Raw genomic sequence first — 20,522 nt, 5'->3', positions numbered from 1 at the left:
CTGGATAGTGTAGCCGTAATTCCCCAAGGGTGTTGCCAGAATAACATATAGAGGTATCTTATGCTGTTGTGCATGCCAGGATAGCCGCCTAAGGTTCCATGTCGGGCCGTATGGCCAGCGAAATTACATTATAAGGACGACTGGTTGTCCATATGAGACATGAGTTGGAAACGGGTAATGTTGTCAGAATACTTTTGAGTGGGAACGTAATCCCTGACGTGACTGTAGTGAGTCGGGTTCCTGCGTTGATGTTGATCCTCCTGGGCCGGGAGTAGTAACGATTATTCCGGAGATGCATTGACTTTGCCCCTCTTAAGCTAGGACTGTGTTGTGTCAATGTGTCGGTGTGATGATGTTGCCTCTAGAGAGATTGCTCTTTCCCTATAGTTGGGTTAAGCACTGTGTGTGATTCTCTTGGGTTAGGGATTGTCGGGTTCTGTCGATTTGTTTCATGTTTTGCATACATTCATTAAAACGTGTTTTGAACTCTCACTTAAATGATTAATAATCTAATTTGAACTATATCCCTAGAATATTCAAACGCTTCAGGTGAAAGCAGCGATGTAAAAGAGAAAGGGATTGCCGATGAGCGACGACGATTAGTAAATAGTTTATACTATGCCGTTTTCAATTATGTTATATATTTTGATAACGTCATGTAAAATGATGGTTCGACTTTTAAGTCATGAATGAAATGGTGGCAGTTATATACCATTTGTGGTTTCGATTTAGGTTTCGCATCTTAGATGATTTACCTATATTAGTTTATTAATGATTCTGAGTTGATATACTGAGAAGGTGTAACGAGATTGTCAGTGAATGATTTATGAGTTGAGTTTTTATTGGAAAAAAAATATATCCCCAAAATTTTACGTTATCTAACGCCCTAAGAAAGTGGGGTGTTAAAGGCAGCCTGTGTTCTAGTTGAAATTTCATATCCAAGATTGAGATCTGTCAAACGTTTGATCCAATAGCTCTAATACCATTTTGTTATAAAATTGGATAGGCAACAAACTACAATCAAACTAATAAACCACGCACGTACAAATATAGAATTTTACATGAAAAATTCAAATCGAAAAAAATCACAGGCAAAAAGAAAAAAAATCACTAACCAAATATTAGTAGTATAAAAGAGATATTGACACACATTTTGTGTTAAATTCCATGTGACATGTGTACCTATTTATAGATTTAAATTCACCTTTTAATTAGGATATAATTTTATGTGTATATCTATAGATAATTTTACTTTTATCTCAATTATATTTTTAGACATTAAATTTATTATTGTGTTCCAACCACAAGAACAATAAATAAATAACTAGCATCAACATCTCTACCAAAAATATAGTTAAGGAAGAAAGAACACACGCAAATAAGATTATAGAGTGCACAGAAATGCAAACAAGATGAAGGGTCACATTTGTAGATGAGACTATCAACGGCCTAACAGCGACTTGCGACAGTGAGTGACTATGATGATGATGATGATGATGATGATGATGATGATGATGCAAAGGAGAGTACAATGGCGAGACGACGAGAATTATATATTATTTATTAAATTTAATAAAGAACTAGTTATTTAATTGTGATATTGAATGAAAAGTGTAGGAGTTTGCAACTTCTCTGTTGTCATTTATTTAAATTATATTTTATACGTTTTAGATAATATAGTTTACAAATTAATATATTAAATTAATATATTTGTATAAATACATTTTTTTAAATACTTATATTAAGAGATTTAAATATATATATATATATATATAGTTTCGCTTGCCTAAAATTAATTTCAGGTATGTGAATAAACTTAAATTAGGGTTTTCCCAATCAAAGACTTGGTAACTATTAATTAGATATTGATTAAAGAACAGTTCATCGGTCCTTCAAGTTTTAAGTAATCCAGAAGGTTGTTAAAGAACAATTCACCCTTGAATTAATTGATTAAAAATGCTCTCTGTTGAGAGACTTGGCAAATCTCATGGTCCAAACCCACAAAACCTCGACCAATTCAAGAATTTTGTGTCTATAAATAGATGGCTAGTAATTAGATTAAATCATCTAAACCAAACACTTATTGTAACGGTGGCAGACTTGGTAACTGATTTAAGATCTTAGAATCAAGAAAATGAAGGGAACTCACTTGTTTGTAACGGTGGCAGCGTTGGCCTTGGCTTCAACACTTATTGCTTATGCATCAGACCCCAGCCCTTTGCAAGACTTTTGTGTTGCTGTAAATGACTCCAAATCTGGTGGTATGTTGTACTCTCTATCTCTCTTTCTCCCTTTCTCTCATCTCATGAAATTGTATAGCCTTCCATTGTATGGCTGGTTAGTGCTTACTCAAGGACCAATGTCGTTTCTCTTCATGCAGTGTTTGTGAATGGGAAGTTTTGCAAGGACCCGAAGCTAGCTACAGCTAAAGATTTTTTCTTTTCTGGGCTCCTTAAGCGGCAAAGTACAGCAAACCCGCTCGGCTCAACTGTGACTCTCGTGAATGTGATGCAAATACCAGCCCTTAACACGCTTGGTATCTCCTTGGCGCGCCTCGACTTTGCTCCCAACGGGCTTAACCCGCCACAGACACATCCTCGCGCAACCATGACCATTGTTGTCTTAGAAGGTGCCTTGTATGTTGGCTTCATCACCTCTAGTCCAGAAAATCGTCTCTTTGCCAAAACACTCTATCCGGGAGATGTTTTCGTGTTTCCAGAGGGTCTCATTCACTTCCAGCTTAATGTGGCAAAGACTAATGCCGTTGCAATTGCTGGTCTAAGCAGCCAAAATTCTGGGGTCATTCAAATCGCAGATAATGTGTTTGGGTCGAATCCAAAGATTGACCTTGATGTTCTAACCAAGGCATTCCATCTGGACAGGAAGGTGGTTGACTATCTCCAAGCCCATTTCTAGCTCTTGGTTGGACAACAATCGGACAAAAATTGAACCTTTGATTTATTCCTTAAAAAAATAAAAGAACCCACATACCTGTCTATTGCTTGAAAATTAAGCAGGCAACATGTCTAAAGTCTGCCAATAGTTAAGGTTGTCATGAATAAGTGGGTTCATAGAATACTAGTGTTCTTATTTGGAATTCTTTGTTGTGATCCGATAATAAAATTAATTTTTTGTTTGTCTATGTGCCTTATAACAAAACGAAAAGATCAAATTTTGTGTAGTATATAATATAATGATTACCCATGTATTCTCCACATAAATGTTTACACAATCTTGGAACTTAAACTTTTTACAAATTCTAGTCTTTGGTAAGAAGAAAGATATAGAGTGTGTTCTCTTAAGAAGTTAAACTGATGCAATGACGATGATAACAACTATGAACTGTCACCAATAAATTTGTGGTGACCTAGAGTAATGTAGTTGAGATGGATGCCTACGTGGATCCCCATGTGCACTTGCACTAAAGAAATGTCAATTAGACTACCTTGAGACTACTTGGGAATGCCCCTCTGACGATGAAGTTAGTAACAAGGGACACTACAAAGTTGTTTCTCCACTTTTCTCCTTACGGAGATCGAACGTGCGTGGAAAGCCAGAAAAGTTAGAAAGAATGAACTTACCCTTGTTTTTTTCTTGTGTTTGCTTATTTTATATGGTCCATACACAAGCCACAATAAAGAAAAAATGCTAGCACTCCTATTCCGCTCTCCTTGTCAACGGACGCCATGCCGCGTTTCACGAGTTAGAGGCAAGACGCTTGGACCGCTTGAATCCGCAAACGACTCAAAAATTTAAAGGTTAGATTTATTTTATTTGTATGTGAATGATTTAATTTCGGCGTTGATCCAATTGCCGGGATTGAGTTAAGATTGAAAATTTTTGAACTACGCTACTTGCCTCGTAACGATCTTACTTTACTTTTAACATCCGAGAATCATGGGCCTAGGATCTAAACAAGGGAGATCTGATGTGGAGGCCAGGATCTTTGGGAATAAAGACGTTTTTTTACTGCCTTATTATTTGGTCTATTCTTCCTAACTCCTTTGATAATATACACCTTGTGTGTTTGCAAAATCCTTGGTTGTGAACTAAGGTGGTGGACTAAGTTTTATAGCTGAACCACTTTAAGTCCAGTGTGTTGTATTCTTACCTTCCTTGCATATTTATCTCAAATTCATTTATTTAAGTTTAATTTTTCAAAAAGGTGAAAAATCTTAATTCACCCCCTCTTAAGTTAACAAATTTATCAATTCCATTCAATCAAAATGAAGAGAAACCAAACATAATAGTGCAATGAAATGATTATTTGATTTTTGGTCGTATCAATCATAGCGATAAAATGAAATAGTCATTCTATTCTCATTTTGTAACACCTCGCTCTCCTAGGGCATTAGATAACATAAGATTTCAGGGATATTTTCTTTTTTCAACAAAAACTTCACACATAAATCGATCACCAAAGATTCTGTTACACTTTCTCAGTATATCAACTTATAAAATCATTAATAAACTAAGACAGGTAATTCACCTCAAATGCAGAAGTTAGATTGAAACCTCAAATGGTATACAATCAAAACCATCTTACTCATAACTTAAAAGTTAAACCAGCGTTTTACATGATGTCATTAAAATAAACAACATAATTGAAAACGACTTACTATATACTATCTACTAATCGCTGTAACTCCTCGGCAATCCCTTTCCCTTTTGCACTATTGCTTTCACTTGGAACGTTGAATATTTTAGGGACAAAGTCCATATTAGATGATGAATCATCTAAGTGAGAGTTCAAAACACGTTTTCATGAATGAATGCAAGACATGAAATGTAGTGGCCCTCTCCCGGATAATCCCGCTAGTATAGGAAATCCGAAAGGAGGTCGTTACAAAATGGGTACAGAAATAATAACTCGGATTTATCACCAATTTTTTTTTTATTTACTTGCTCACTGATCATCAAGAGCCAAAATAAACATCTCCACATTTGTTCACTATCAATAGGAGCTCAAAATAAATATTACACACTTTTTACATTATCATCTTGGGCTTACCGCCCATACATTTTTTAAATAAAAGGGGCACTAAGGTTCTAACAACAAATCGAACCCTCTATCTCTTGCCCTCAACATTACACTCATAGATCTTGAGGCTGGGACATCTCTGTACACAACTAAACTCGGCTCTAGCCTCATTGGACTCACCCTCAGGAATAACTTATCCCTTACCTAGAATGATAGGAATAAACAAGGTGAGTCACAAGGCTCAGCAAGTATATATTACAGAAAATAAAGCAATAGAGTCAAGGCATGGATAAACCAAAAAGGAATAAACCCGACTTCCCAAGTACGAGTAGCATTTCCCATTAGATCCCATCATTATTATCATTCCCATGCCATTGTCATTATGCATTTCATGTATCATTTCATTTCTCAATCATTATGATCATTCCCATGCCATCGTCATTATGCATTTCATGCATCGTTTCATTTCTCAATCATTATGACCATTTCCATGCCATTGTCATTATGCATTTCATGCATATTTCATTTCTCAACCATTATGCTCATTCCCATGCCATTGTCATTATGCATCATTTCATTTCTCATGAATATATAATTTTCCATGTAGCGTATCGGCCCTCAAGGCCTCTCATTCACATGCATGCATACATATACATAGAAAAATCATTTAGCCATTCACTTGGCTTGAGCATCGCCTACCTGGTTTATGGCCACCTTACCCGCGTCAGACGCTCTTTAGGATATCATTTTCTCACCCCCACGGTACATAGCCGCCGCGCAAAATAATAAGTGCGCAAATAATAATATCATGCAATGCTCATATAGGTTTCAAGTAAACATATCGAACATGCTTCATTATTAACAATGTTCTCATCATAATCATCATGCGTACTTAGACATTTCAAGATTATATTCTCACATGAGCCAATGATATTTTCATCACATGATTTAACATCATTCATTGAGATTCATTTCCATACCATAAATAATAATTCCATGCAATGCTCATGAAGGTTTTCAAGTAAACATATCAACATCCTTCGTTATTAGAAATGTTCTCATCATAATCATCATGTGCACTTAGGCATTTCAAGATTATATCCTCACATGAGCCAATGGTATTTTCATCACGTGATTTAGCATTATTCATTGGGATTCATTTTCATACCATTTCTCAAGGAAAACAAGTTGATTACATGAATTCACCATTAAAAGCTCATGATTTTCATTTTTAATTCGCACCATTAATTAACTTCCCCATTTTTTGGAACACCTACATATCCCCGAAATGATTTTGAAGCCAACTAAAACATCACAAGAGCTTTGGGAAAGAATTACAAGCATTAGAAATGAATTGGACCAAAAAGAAAGAATCAATGTATTCTATTGGTTGACCGAATGAAAGAGTTAGTCAACCAACTAGAGACTTAGTCAACCGATGAAGAAGACTTAGTCGACAAATAGGGACTTGGTCGACCGAGTAAAAACACTTAGTCGACTAACATAAGCTTAAATTACCCACTTGATCGACCGACTAAAACACTTGGTTGACTAACAGAAGCTTAAATTACCCACTTGGTCAACCAACTAAAACACTTGGTTGACCGATTGAAATATTTGGTCGACTAACAGAAAGTAAAACACATACTTGGTCGACCGACAGAAATGCTTGGTCGACTAACAGAGAACAAAATACATACTTGGTCGACTAACAGAGGCCTGAAACATAAAAATAACAATGATAACCCACAAAACTCAATATCCCAAGTAAGATACACCAAACCTTGCTTCTCTAACATTCCTAATCAATCAAGTGTCATTCCTTTGAGAATTTAGGGTGAACTAGACCCTAACGAAAACTCTCAAAAAGACCCACCAATGATAAAACACTAAGTTAAGGAAATGAGAAAATAATCCACCAATCAATATAAACTGATGATTAGATCTTCTAATAAAATAGAAGATTCAAAAACAAAGGAACCAAAAAGGAAATCAACTTGACCCAAGAGGAAAAGAACCAAGGCTCGCATTAACAAGGAAGATCAATATGAACTTGCACGGAAACAACACAGAAGGAATAATAACTTGCATTACCAAAAAGAAATGCAAGAAGAACTTGCCTTAACGATGCTTGGTCCAAAAAGAAGAACAACCAACTGCAACTTCCTCCTTTGAAACTTCAATGGAGATTGACAATGGAAGAAGAAAGAAAGAAGAAAAAGAAGAAAAGGATGGCCGATCGGGAGAAGAGGGAAGAAAAAGAAAAAGACAAGGAAAAGAAAGAAGCATAGGAGAGGGATGGGCGCCAATCAGCTTTCTAACCACCCCCTTGGCCAAATTACAACTTTGCCCATCTCTTTTACACTCACACCACAACTCATTAGACCCATTTTGGTCTTTTTGCCTTTTTTCTTTTCTTTTTCATTTTTCCTTTTTACTCCATAGTATAAAAAAACTAGTATTTAGCGGCGATTTTCAAAACCGCCACTAAATCAGCCGTCGCGAAGCATTTAGCGACGGTTTTAACCAACTGCTGAATAACCGCCGCTAATCATAATTTTTGTAGCGGTTTTAAAATCGTCGCAAAATTAGTGATTTAGCGATGGTTTATAAAATATATAATGGCAGTTTTTCAACCGCCGTGAAAATTATAAAAAAGATTAAAAATTTTAATTTTAGCGGTGGTTTCAAAAACTGCCACTAAAATTAAAATAACCTATGCCCGCGCAGCCACGTGCCCGCATGTCCCCTTACCACCCCTTCCCCAGTTTCGAACCCGCGACCTCCACTGTGAACGTGCACGCGACCATCTAATCTGTCAAGCCCCTTTGTTATATAACCGCATATATAAATTATATACCAAAACAACCACTACTTTTCAGAATTATATTTTATATTTTTTAATATAAATTAAAAAAAATAATTAATTTATTATTTTTTAAAAGAGTAAAGGAATAAATTAAAAATAAATTAATTGAATTAAATTAACAAAATTAATTGATTAAAAATAAAAAAAAATTATATATTTTTAAAAATTATTAAAATTTTGTTAAATTTATTTTTATTTTAATTTTTCAAATTAAATTTTTAATTAACTAGTGGTGAATCCGTGTGATATATGGGAGAGTTTAATTTAAAAATAAAAAAATAAATTTATTATTTTAAATAATTTTAATAGAATTGATATTTATAATTTTTTTTTAATCTTTAATCATGTTGAAAAAATTTAAGTTTACTTAATTATTCACTATTCAATATACTAATAGAGAACACTTTTAATTCAATATATTATCATTCAATGTATTAAAGAATAATTAACATATTAAATAGGTCACTTGAGAAAATACTTATAATTTTTTTTATTATATTATATTTATTTATAAATAAATATTTCCACTTAAAAACGTTTGTTATTTTCTATTTATTATATTATAATTATAAATATAAATTAAAACTCTTAAATATGAGTAAGAATAAGTTTTTTCAATAATAACAAAATTTAAAAAAAATTAATTTTGATTTCTTCCATAGTCTTAAAAATGTGATAACTTAAATATTAATTAGCATTGAAAAACCCTAGTATTTGACAACCTTAAATAATTTTTTATGAATTTGTTAAGACATCACATTTTCAAGACTAGAATATAATTATTAAAGTAATTAATAATTAATTAATCACTACCTTTGATTTAATACAAGTTTTTGAGGGAAAAAATTCACCATTGATTGAGACTTGACAAAATATTTTATTTAACTATCATATTTTAACATTATATAAATATACATAGAATAAAGATATAAATATAATATTTTAAATAAATAGATAATTTTCTATGATTTAATTAATAGTTTAAGTTGTCTATTAATATTTCTCATAAAACTTATGTAAATTTAATACAAAACAATTAGCATTAAAAAACTTGTATATTTAAAATTTATTATTAATTTTACAATAATTAGTACATATTATTTTAAAACAATTGAAAGATTTAAATTATTAATGCAAATTACAAAATGTAAATTATTAATGCAATAAATATTAAACGCAAATCATTAATATAAGTTTTGGGGGAAAATTTTATTACTACTTATTATTTCAAAGCAATTGAATGATTTAAATTATTAATGCAAATTACAAAATGTAAATTATTAATGCAATAAGTATTAATTGTAAATCATTAATGCAAGTTTTGGAGGAAAATTTCTTTTTTCAAGACTATCCTACTTTTATATATATAAAGATGCAAATTACAAAATGTAAATTATTAATACAATAAGAACTAAATGCAAATCATTAATGCAAGTTTTGGGGGAAAATTTTATTACTACTTATTATTTCAAAGCAATTGAAAATTTTAAATTATTAATGCAAATTATAAAATGTAAATTATTAATAAAATAAGTGTTAATTGCAAATCATTAATTAATGCAAGTTTTGGGAGGAAATTTCTTTTTTCAAGACTATCATACTTTTATATATATAAATATGCAAATTACAAAATGTAAATTATTAATACAATAAGTACTAAATGCAAATCATTAATGCAAGTTTTGGAGATAAATTATTAATACAATATGTATTAATTACAAATCATTAATACAAGTTTTGGGGGGAAAAATTCTTTTTTCAAGACTATCCTACTTTTATATATATAAATATGCAAATTACAAAATGTAAATTATTAATGCAATAAGAACTAAATGCAAATCATTAATGCAAGTTTTTGGGAAAAATTTTATTACTACTTTTTATTTCAAAATAATTGAAAATTTTAAATTATTAATGTAAATTACAAAATGTAAATTATTAATACAATAAGTGTTAACTGGAAATCATTAATTAATGCAAGTTTTGGGAGAAAATTTCTTTTTTCAAGACTAACCTACTTTTATATATATAAAGATTTTACAATTAATTTAAATTAAATTTTCAATTTCTTCTTATGATTTTATATTTCTTTTTATTAATTTAATTCAATTTAATTTTAATTTTGAATTATTTAATTTTGATTTTAAATTATTTTATTATTTTTAAATTTAGCGACAGTTAAAAACTGCCGCTAAATTAAATTTTTTAATGAATTTTGTGGTGGTTTTTAAAAACCACATCAAATGTTAATTTAATTTTAATTATAAATTATTTAATTTTTTTTAATTTAGCGGCGATTTTCAAAAACCGTCGCTAAATTAAATTTTTCATGAATTTTGCGACGATTTTTCAAAATAGTCGCAAATGTATTTTAATTTTAATTTTGATTTATTTAATTATTTTTTAATTTAGCGACAGTTTCTCAAAAACCACTTCTAAATTCAATTTTATTTTTTAATTATTTAATTATTTTCTAAAATTAGCGACGGTGTTTTGAAAACCGCCACAAAGTTGAATGTTTTAATGAATTTTGCGACGGTTTTTAAAAATCGTCGCAAAATGTTAAAAAAACTACCGCTAAAATAGTATTTTGCGAAGGTTTTTAAAAACCGTCACAAAATGTTAAAAAAACGCTACTAAAATAGTATTTTGCGGCGGTTTTAAAAATCGTCGCAAAAAAATCACTATTAAAAATCAATTTTTTTGTAGTGCCATAATATACACAACTTATTTATAATAAAAACTCATTTATGATATTCCCATTTCACCCTTACTTTTCACACACACAATGAACCACTTTAAGCCCTATTAGACTTTTCACAATTCATTCTTTTTGATTAATTAAAATACCCCAATCTTAATGCTCATGGGCATTGGTCATTAGCTCAACACAATGACCTCAATATATATTCTTAGGCCCAAGGGCTTCACAACCTCATTCTTAAATAAAACACAACCCAAAACAAATGGTTTCAACCCAAGTTTTCTTTAAAAGCCTGATCCCTTAAATTAGACACCTCATAATATTTATAACATCTAATTCTTGAGACTAATTTATCACACATAATGAATCATAATTCCAATAAAAATATGGACCCACTAATGAGTCGTTACATGAAACAACCAACATAACCCGACAAGCCCTAACCCAAGAGAATCCCTCACAGCGCTTAACCTTACCACAGGGAAAGAACAATCTCTCTAAAGGCAATATCAACACACCGACACATCAACATATCATAGTCCTAGCTTAAAAGGGGCAATGTCAACGCATCTCCCCAACATCTCGAAAATAATCGTTACCACTCCCGGCCCATGAGGGTCACATTAACGTAGGAACCCAGCTCACCACAATTACGCTAGGGATTACGTTCCCACTCAAAAGCATTCAGGAACCATTACCCAATCCTAATTCAAATCCCATATGAACCACCAGTCATTCTAGTGCAACTTCCCTAGCCATAAGGCCAAAAACGGAAACCTAGGTGGCTATCCCAGCATGCACACCAACACAAGATACCTACATATATTATTCCGACAACACCCTTGGGGAATTATAACTACACCATCCAGACAACATTCTAGGCTGACATCCCATATGAAAAACACAGTATGCATGACAATGCCACATATCACAATTCAATGAATCATATGAACAACATTTTATAAACATCATCTATTGCACAAAATACAATGCACATGTACAAAAACTTTTGGGACAGACCTACCACATGAAATCATCCGTTATCGGTTAGCGTTCGCATGCAACAAAACTATTTTGCATGAAATCATATAACATTTAGGTAGAAATAAACCAAGGTTTAGGATAGAACTACGCACAATAAATCAAGTTTTGGGGGCGAACACTCACCTCGAACGTATTTCGAATGCCTCGATCTTCGTGCAAGACCTCGATTTGCGTGTCAAACCTCAAACACCCGTACTTTATACTCAACCTCGAGCCTCAACACTCCCTAAACATCATATTTATTTAAAGGAGCATCAAAATTCATTTTCCTTAATTTTTCATAATTTCTTCTATTTTTCTCCTAGTTTTCACCTTGATAATTCCAAAATAATTATCTCCTCAAACATTTTTTCAAAGTTTTCAACATGATAAATCCTAAAATAATTTTAGAAAAATATTGAAACAAATTTCAAAAATACCCTTGGTCGCACATGCCCAACTCATGTTTGCGAGTGAAAGATGGCGCGTGCAGCCCACGCGCCAATTTTTTTACTCGCTTCCGGCCATCGGCGACTCCTCCGATGCCTAATCTGAGCACACCCTTTTGAAGCCTTCCCTTAGTCGATCCTAATGGTACCACTTGGTGCCTGAAAAGTAATCGAAAAATTCCCCAAACGGGCAGTTGCAGGAGGGGCTCTAGCATCCGCCTCGCATCTTCGACCAAGCTTCAAACAGCCTCTAAACTAGATAAAAACCCTCCCAAAAACTCCAGAATTCTTCCCTTTGATGCAAGGATCAAAAGCCCCTTATCAAATCACTCAGAAACACCCCCAAAACACGGCCAATTTGTGTACCAAAAATCCGAAACCCTCAGCCCCTTTTAATAGCCAAAAATCGACCACCCCACTGCCAATCATTGCCCAATGTTTGGCCCCCAAGCCTCCTAGAGTCGTATACAACCCTCTATCGCCCGTCTCATTACTGAAAATAGGATCCATGTGTGGTGGCAGTGTGGTGGCCGTTTTCTTACAGTGTTCACACTACAGTTTGGTTTATTACACTTTGGCCCCCTTATTTCTTCCAAATGCCATTTCGGCCATTTCCATAACACCCATAATATTTCCAATGCTACCATTAAGGCCCACAAGTTTTGTACTCCTCATTTCATTCTCGAAATTTAGGAAAAACTATCTTTTTGACCTCTCTTTGGTAAAAGTAACAAATTACACTTTGGCTCTGTTGATCGTTTTGACCCTAAGTCCTTTCGTTTCAACCCGAAATCACTCAAGGGTTGTTCTACATATAAAATCTAAGTCCTCATATCACTCTGTTGACTTTTAGGAAGTTTTCTACGTCGATTCAATTTCTCAGCCTGATCCACAACTGTACCGAAGATCATTCCCGATCCAATTTCTTTTGACACCTAAAATCATACCTCGAATCACTCGTTGATACTAGTCCATTTTCTTTAATCATCTAGGGTCTTGGGTACTCCCGTCGGTCGATTCGGTCACCTAAAATTGCAATAGTATACCCTATAGTCTCATTCTTTCAAAAATTCTACTTATACCCTTCATAAAATCCCATTTATAACCTAAACAATTTTATGGATATTATACATTTCGTTTTCCTTTCCAGACAAAATCATTTCATCTAATCAAAGATGTATATATTGACAAAACATTAAATGCAAACATACAACTTTATTTTTGACAAAAATACACATAAATATCACCTTAAAGAAGCTAGCAGTGCATTACATTAAGTAACAAGTGGAAACAATAAACAAAGTTGATTTACGTATACAAGACAATAGTTGCCCTTATTTTACTAATAGTAAATTTCAAAACCTCTCCAATTATTATTCTTTCATTTTCTAGGTAAAATCCTGTTTTACTTAATTTTTTGCTTGGTGTCATGTATGAGTAATCTTTTTAATTTGTATTTGTCCTTTAGTTGGTCATTTGAATAAAAAAAACATATATTAATTGACATCTATTCTCATAAAAATTATTGAAGATTATAAAAGCTAATAACATAGGCTTGAAAGGTTTAAAGTACCTTTATATTTAATTTTTTTTTGTTCTTTTTCATTTTTCTTTCTTTCTTTTCTTAAATCTCTCATCTGTTTCTCTCTCTTCTTAGTTCTTTCTTAGTTGGTAACCCAACGATGACAATGATAGTTGTCACACTAGTTTCTCTCTCTCTATATTTTCTATGCGATGAGCTCAAATGGTTTAGGTTCATTCTCTTTTCTCCGCCAAACTAAGGTTTAGGTTTGTTATTCATCTTAAACTAGATTTGACTTCAAAATGCATCTGGATTCAATAATAGGGGAGATTATTGTTTAGGATCTCTAAACCCCAGTTTAGGATCTTTGTTTAACAATAAGGGAGATTATTGTTATTTTTCAAACAAAAGGGGTGGTTCTTACAATTATGCCAACTTTAGAGGTGATTAATTATTACAATTTTCCTTTTTATATATTTATCATGAATGCATATTTTTCATTTATCATTTAATAATAATTTTTCATTCCATGTATTATCATAAGACAATACCTTTTATTATTAATGTCCATCCTCCATGGATCTCTATCCTCCATGACCTGATACATAAATCAAGTGCATGCAAGTTCATGACCTGGTACTTGATTTTAAGTCATGACCTGCTAAATAAATCAAGGTTAGGCTAAGTCATGACCTGGTAAATAAATCTTCTCTCAAACGTTTATTTATTTATTTTTTTTCAAATTCTCAAACATCTACTGCGATGCATTTTAGGACAATTCATATTATATATCATATTATTTTGCAGTACTTAATTTTATTTATTTATTTTGATTAAGTTCTCATTATTTTTTTATTTAAATATCAGTTTTTGAACAGCAAAGAGGATATATTCTAGAAAACAAGCTTCAGCTGAATTCATATCCATCTGGAGATATTTATTTATTCATTGAATGATTCAAAAAGAGGCCCAAGACCTGGTTCGGAAACTGCCCCAGAATTTTGGTTTAGTCATATGATTAATAATAAAATATTTCATTGCGTATCACTATCTCTATCTCTTAATTAATTAGGTTTATTTAGGGTAAATTAATTTGATATTAAATATCAGTTTTTGAACAGCGAAGAGGATCCTTGAAAACAAGCTTCAGCTGAATTCATATCCATCTGGACATAATTATTTATTCATTGAATGATTCAGCATCAACGTTTAATTTTGATGCTGAAAGTAGTTAACTAATCACAGAAGAAAACTTCATCAGGATATGTATGTTGGTTTCAGTTGAAAAGAAAGAAAATGTCAATTCATCCTAATTCAAATAAAAAATGTCCTCTCCCCTCCCCGATTCAGGACCAAGAAAATGTTTGACCAATTCATGAACTCCATGTCTATATATATAAATAGCCAATCCATCATCTAAACCAAACAAATTACAAAGAAAAGCTCTAAATCCAAAGCGCTGATTATTCCCTACTGTTACTGTTAATTTAGATCCTAAATCAAGAGAATGAAGGGCACCCACCTCTTCGTAACTATGGCTGTGTTGGCCTTGGCTTCAACACTTGCCTATGCTTCTGATCCAAGCCAATTGCAGGACTTTTGTGTTGCTGTTAATGACTCGAAATTTGGAGGTACATTCTCTCTCTCTCTCTCTCTCTCTCTCATGGGTTCAAACTGTATAGGATAACACTATATATAACTTCATCAACTAGCCAACTGCATGAAATATTGTTCAGTTTCATGGTTCATCACGACAGACTTTTTTGCTCTCTATATATATTTAGTGACTTTTATTTATTTATTTTTTTCTTTCTGCTACGAATTTTAGTAACTTTTACCAATCCTAATTCTCTTCATCACATGCAGTGTTTGTGAACGGGAAGTTTTGCAAGGACCCAAAGCTCGCTACGGCAGAAGATTTCTTCTTTCCCGGGCTCCTTAACCGTCAAAATACATCAAACCAACTTGGCTTTACTGTGACTCCAGTGAATGTGATGAACTTACCGGGGCTTAACACGCTTGCTATCTCCTTGGCCCGACTCGACTTTGCTCCCTTTGGGGTTAACCCGCCACACACGCACCCTCGTGCTACTGAGGTCATTGTTGTGCTGGAAGGTACCTTATATGTAGGCTTTGTCACCTCCAATCCAGAAAATCGTCTCTTTGCCAAGACCCTGTATCCGGGAGATGTGTTTGTTTTTCCAGAGGGTCTCATTCATTTCCAGTTCAATGTGGCAAAGACTAAGAATGCTGTCGCGATTGCTGGTCTAAGCAGCCAAAATCCTGGGGTTATTACCATTGCGAATGCAGTATTTGGGTCCAATCCCAAGATTAACCCTGATGTTTTGACCAAGGCATTTCAACTGGACAAAAAGGTGGTTGATTATCTCCAAACAGTCTTCTAACTCTTGAGAGACAGCAACCAAACAAATATTAATTGGACCCTTTTGTCTGCTAATAATAATTAAATTAATGCCATAAATAAGTGGGACAATGTCCTTTTCTTTGAAATTCTCTTATTGTTGTGATTCAATAAAATAGTTCTAAACTATAAGTTAGTCACTATCTTGTATATACCCTACGTGTATATGACATGATAGTCTATCTATATATATATCCTAAAATGTTATAGAATCTTGCTTTATGTAACCTATGAATACAAGGCAGTTCAAAGTTCTTACTATCAATAGTTCTAAACTATAATTTTTTGTTTGTCTCACTATGTGCCTATAAAATAACGAAAACATCAAATTTTGTGTAGTATATAATATAATGATTACCCATGTATTCTCCACATAAATGTTTACACAATCTTGCAACTTAAACATAATACAAATTCTAGTCTTTGGTATGATGAAAGATATAGAGTGTGTTCCCTTAAGAAGTTAAACTGATGCAATGGAGATGATAACGCCTATGAACTGTCACCAATAAATTTGTTGTGACCTAGAGTAATGTAGTTGAGATGGACGTCTACGTTGATCCCCATGTGCACTTGCACTAAAGAAATGTCAATTAGACTACCTTGAGACTACTTGGGAATGCCCCTCTAACGATGAAGTTAGTAACAAGCGACACTACAAAGTTGTTTCTCCACTTTTCTCCTTATGGAGATCGAACGTACGAGGAAAGCCAGAAAAGTTAGAATGAACTTACCCTTCTTTTTTTCTTGTGTTTGCTTATTTTCTATGGTGTCTTAAGGGACTTGGCCACATGTACCTCTCGTCCTTTCTCTCGAGAATGAAGGGTCGATGGAGCTGAAGACTACCCTTTTTGGGTGTTTGTCATCCTCGATACCACTGTCTCTAGCCGGCTCATTTAAATTAATTGAGGAATGATGGGCATTAATGGTTAGTTTCCTTTGATTTGCAGACTCGAAGCTATGGATTCCTTTGGTATCTTTCTTTCCATGGGGTCCTTTTGATCCGAGTCTCCCTAGGGTCCTCCCATAGGGCTCTTGAAGAAGAATATAAAGAAGGAATTAGAAACTAATTTTTCAGTTTTAAAATAAATTCATCTCTAATTAGGTATTCGTACTATTATTTTAATATTATTTATTACTTTAAAAATAAAGAAAAGTTCGTCTCTATCAAAAAATAAGGAATCCGTCTCTAGTTTTGTCTTTAAATAAAAAGAATATGATTAAAGATAAATAATTTTTGGTCTCTTAATTAAGATAAAAAATATATTTTATTATTTAAAAAACAAAAATTTATCCTCTCTATTTAAAAATAAGAAATTGGTCATAAATTCTGTCTCTAAATAAAAAAATATAATTAGAGATGAAAAGCTTTCCAATCTCAAAGGATAGAAAATATTTTTTATTATTATTTTAATATTATTTATTACATTAAAGACTGAAAAAAATTCTTTCTCTATTTAAAATATTATTTTTAATTAAGACACTGAAAAGAAGTGCATTTTAGGGAAAATAAGCAGTGCAAGACAAATTTTAAATCAAATCCTATTTTAGGTTTAAAGACAATCATTTCCATTTCTAATCCTCATCTAGATAGGGTTGGCAGTAGTTCGGTTTGGTTTTGATTTTTGCCAAAACCATAACAAAACCAAACTTAAATTACTAAAACCAAAACCAAACCATTACCCATTTGGTTTTAAATTTTTAAAACCATAACCAAACCATTCGGTTTCGATTTAACCATGGTTTTTTTAGTTTAATTTCACACCAACAAACAAAGACAAATAGCATTCATATATTTTTTTGATAATTTCACAACAAACAAAGATAAATTCTAATAAAGTTATCTTATTCTTGCATAAAGTTACAAAACTTCTTGGATATAAAATCACATCTCCAAATCTACAATTGTTAAGATCAATAAATTAATATTTGCGTAATTAAATTGTAATTTAAGCTAAAAAAATTAGCTACGAAAGTTAATACCTTTATCAACAACATTAATATATTCTTCGTAAATTGATGTGAATAGTCTTTGGGATTCGAGATTGACTTTGGCATCGGAGGGTCTTTGCGGGGAAAGATTCCCGCGAGCCTTCTAACCCATTTTTTGAGCATCAATAGGGCCAAATCCTTACGGCGAGACCTAGTAGCGAAGGCTAAAAGCTTGCGGCGAAATCTTGTGGCAAGAGTTAGTGGCGAGAGCTTGTGGAAAAAGCTTGTGACGAGTGCATGTGGCGAAGGCTAGTGGGAAGAGCTAGTGGCAAGAGTTTGTGGCGAAGGCTTGTGGCGAGAGCTTGTGGCAAAGGCTAGTGGCAAGAGTTTGTGGTGAGAGCTAGTGGTGAAAACTAGTGGCAAAAGCTTGTGGCGAGAGCTAATGGCAAAAGCTAGTGGCAAATCCTTGCGGCGAGCATCCTAACGGCAATCTCCCTTAAGGCGACATCTCTTATGACAACCCAACTTCACCTGACACCGAGCTCGAGTGGACGTCACCTCACAAATTTTAATTGTTGTATTTTGGCAACAACAATTTGGCGTCGTCTGTGGGAAATGCAACAAAAAACCAATCTTAACACAAGATGCCGAGAGGGACAAGATTAGCCGATTGTGCGAACCCGCCTAACCCCACCTGAAGGAGTGCTCGTACCAGAATGAGAGCCACAAAAGGCCCCTATCAAGGGCACTCTACAATACCAAAATTTTCAATAAAACGCCCTAACAACGAAGTGCGTTCAGGGAACTTCCCGGTGCTCGAATGCAACCATACAACCAGAATAGGGGGGTATGGAGCATTCAGAACAAGGAGAAGCAGGCGTAGCTGGATTGAGTAGATATGTGATAGGGCTAGAGAAGCAAGTCCCACATGCAGCGCCCGTTAGTCAGGAACAACACTCCTTTGAATAGTCTTCAATTCCAAATGGAAACCTCATGGGGACTTCAAGAATAGCTCCACCCACAGTCTTACTCTCAGATTATGAACTATTGCGGAAGAATTTTGAGGAGCTAAAGCAATAGAATGATGAGCTTAGGATAAACAATGAGGAGAATATGAGGAGACTACACGGAGTCACTGCTTTGTTACGTGAACTAATGCCTGACATTCAGGTTCCCCACATGAGACAGATCGGTATGAGGAGGGAGAATCAAAGATTCCAAGACCACTCTCCAAAGGCCCCTCAGCAAGGGATAAGAATCGAAACTCTAGAACCGAATAGCCAAGTCCCTGAAATAACAGACTCAAGAAGGAAATATGGCAGAAGGGCAAGAAAAGCTCCCATGTACAAAGAGACAGCAGAAAACACCCACTTGAGAGTCCCTTATGACCCGTCTCTTTGCCAAAATGAAGCAAAATAGGAAACACTCAGTGTGTCTAACATCTAACGCCTCATAGAAAATGTGCTAAAATAAAAAATAGGTAATGATGGTGCCAAAGATAACTCCCCCAAAAGGGTTCCCTCTATCAGAGGAACTCCAAAGGCAACTAGTGCAACCAGGGTTTGAACTGCTACAACTTTCGGTATACTCAGGAAGGGAGGACCTCGAGAAACACTTACAGCATTTTGTCGCAATGGCCGTGTTACATGGATGGAATGAGGTCACTAGGTGCAGGGTTTTCCCATTCTCCCTGATAGGATAAGCTCAGCAGTGGTTCACTGAATTGTCGACAGGACATATACGATCATTCGAACAGTTGAAGAAAAAATTTCTAGATGCATTCTATGTCTATCTCCCAAAGAAGAAGAGTGTAATATATCTAATGAGTTTACATCAGAAGTCGGATGAATCCCTAAAGAAATACATCAAGCGGTTTAGAGCTACGACGCAGGAAGTAAGGGATCTCCCAGTCGGATTGGCAACGTCAACCCTACTAAACAGAACTACCTACGCCCCGCTTAGAAGATCCTTAGCCTTCTCAAAGCCAAATTTTGTGACTAAGTTGTTTGACCAAGAAGAACAATTTTTCATCCAAATGGAAATTTTGGACGTGGGGGAAGGTAATAGAAGAGGAAGGGAAACCCAGCCCAAAGTGTGAAGGACCTTACAAAATTTAGAAGGTGTTAGGCCCCAACATGTGCACACTACCGACAGCACAAGGCATGGCGATGGGAAAAGCTTGGAGCACAGTGCACCTCGAGAGGTACTTCCCAGTTTTAACCCTAGCGGAAGGGACGAAACACGAGACGTAGAGACAGGCCTGTCATCAGAAGTGTTTCTTGACCTGGCTAGAGGCCTGAATTGTCTTTAATTTTTCATTGTAATAACATCCCCTGATAAATAGAAGAATATACCCCCTATATTCCCGTGGAGTAGGCAAAATTATAAGCCGAACCACGTAAAATCTCCATGAGCCCAGATTATTTGTATGTGTCATGCAGCTATAGCGGCTTAAGCACAGCTTGCTTCCAATGGTCAAGTCACCTAGCCACAATCTGGTGCAGATGACCACGGGTCGGTCTGGGATTACCAGAACATCCGATGCCTATGCCCGTATACTCACCCGGATCCCTCGCTTGAGTTCATTGTTGTGCCTTTTTTGCTAGACCCAACTCCTTGG

At 34.2% G+C, this 20,522-nt stretch overlaps 2 protein-coding genes across 2 annotated transcripts; both read left to right on the top strand.

The window, feature by feature from the left end:
• Positions 1–2,083: 2,083 nt before the first annotated feature.
• LOC127800580 (germin-like protein subfamily 1 member 13) lies at positions 2,084–3,142 on the top strand. Its single transcript, XM_052335280.1, has 2 exons — positions 2,084–2,261; positions 2,381–3,142. Exons 1-2 carry the CDS (start codon positions 2,135–2,137, stop codon positions 2,914–2,916), a joined length of 663 nt encoding a protein of 220 aa, XP_052191240.1. The 5' UTR covers positions 2,084–2,134; the 3' UTR covers positions 2,917–3,142.
• Positions 3,143–14,977: 11,835 nt separating this feature from the next.
• Positions 14,978–16,231, top strand: LOC127800579 (germin-like protein subfamily 1 member 11). Its single transcript, XM_052335279.1, has 2 exons — positions 14,978–15,179; positions 15,415–16,231. Exons 1-2 carry the CDS (start codon positions 15,056–15,058, stop codon positions 15,951–15,953), a joined length of 663 nt encoding a protein of 220 aa, XP_052191239.1. The 5' UTR covers positions 14,978–15,055; the 3' UTR covers positions 15,954–16,231.
• Positions 16,232–20,522: the final 4,291 nt, after the last annotated feature.

The sequence above is a fragment of the Diospyros lotus genome, chromosome 4 (genome assembly GCF_014633365.1).
Source record: "Diospyros lotus cultivar Yz01 chromosome 4, ASM1463336v1, whole genome shotgun sequence".
In the NCBI taxonomy this organism is placed as follows: Eukaryota; Viridiplantae; Streptophyta; class Magnoliopsida; order Ericales; family Ebenaceae; genus Diospyros; species Diospyros lotus.
The sequence above is the reverse complement of the archived record's forward strand: the minus strand, read 5'-3'. Positions and strand labels throughout refer to the sequence as shown.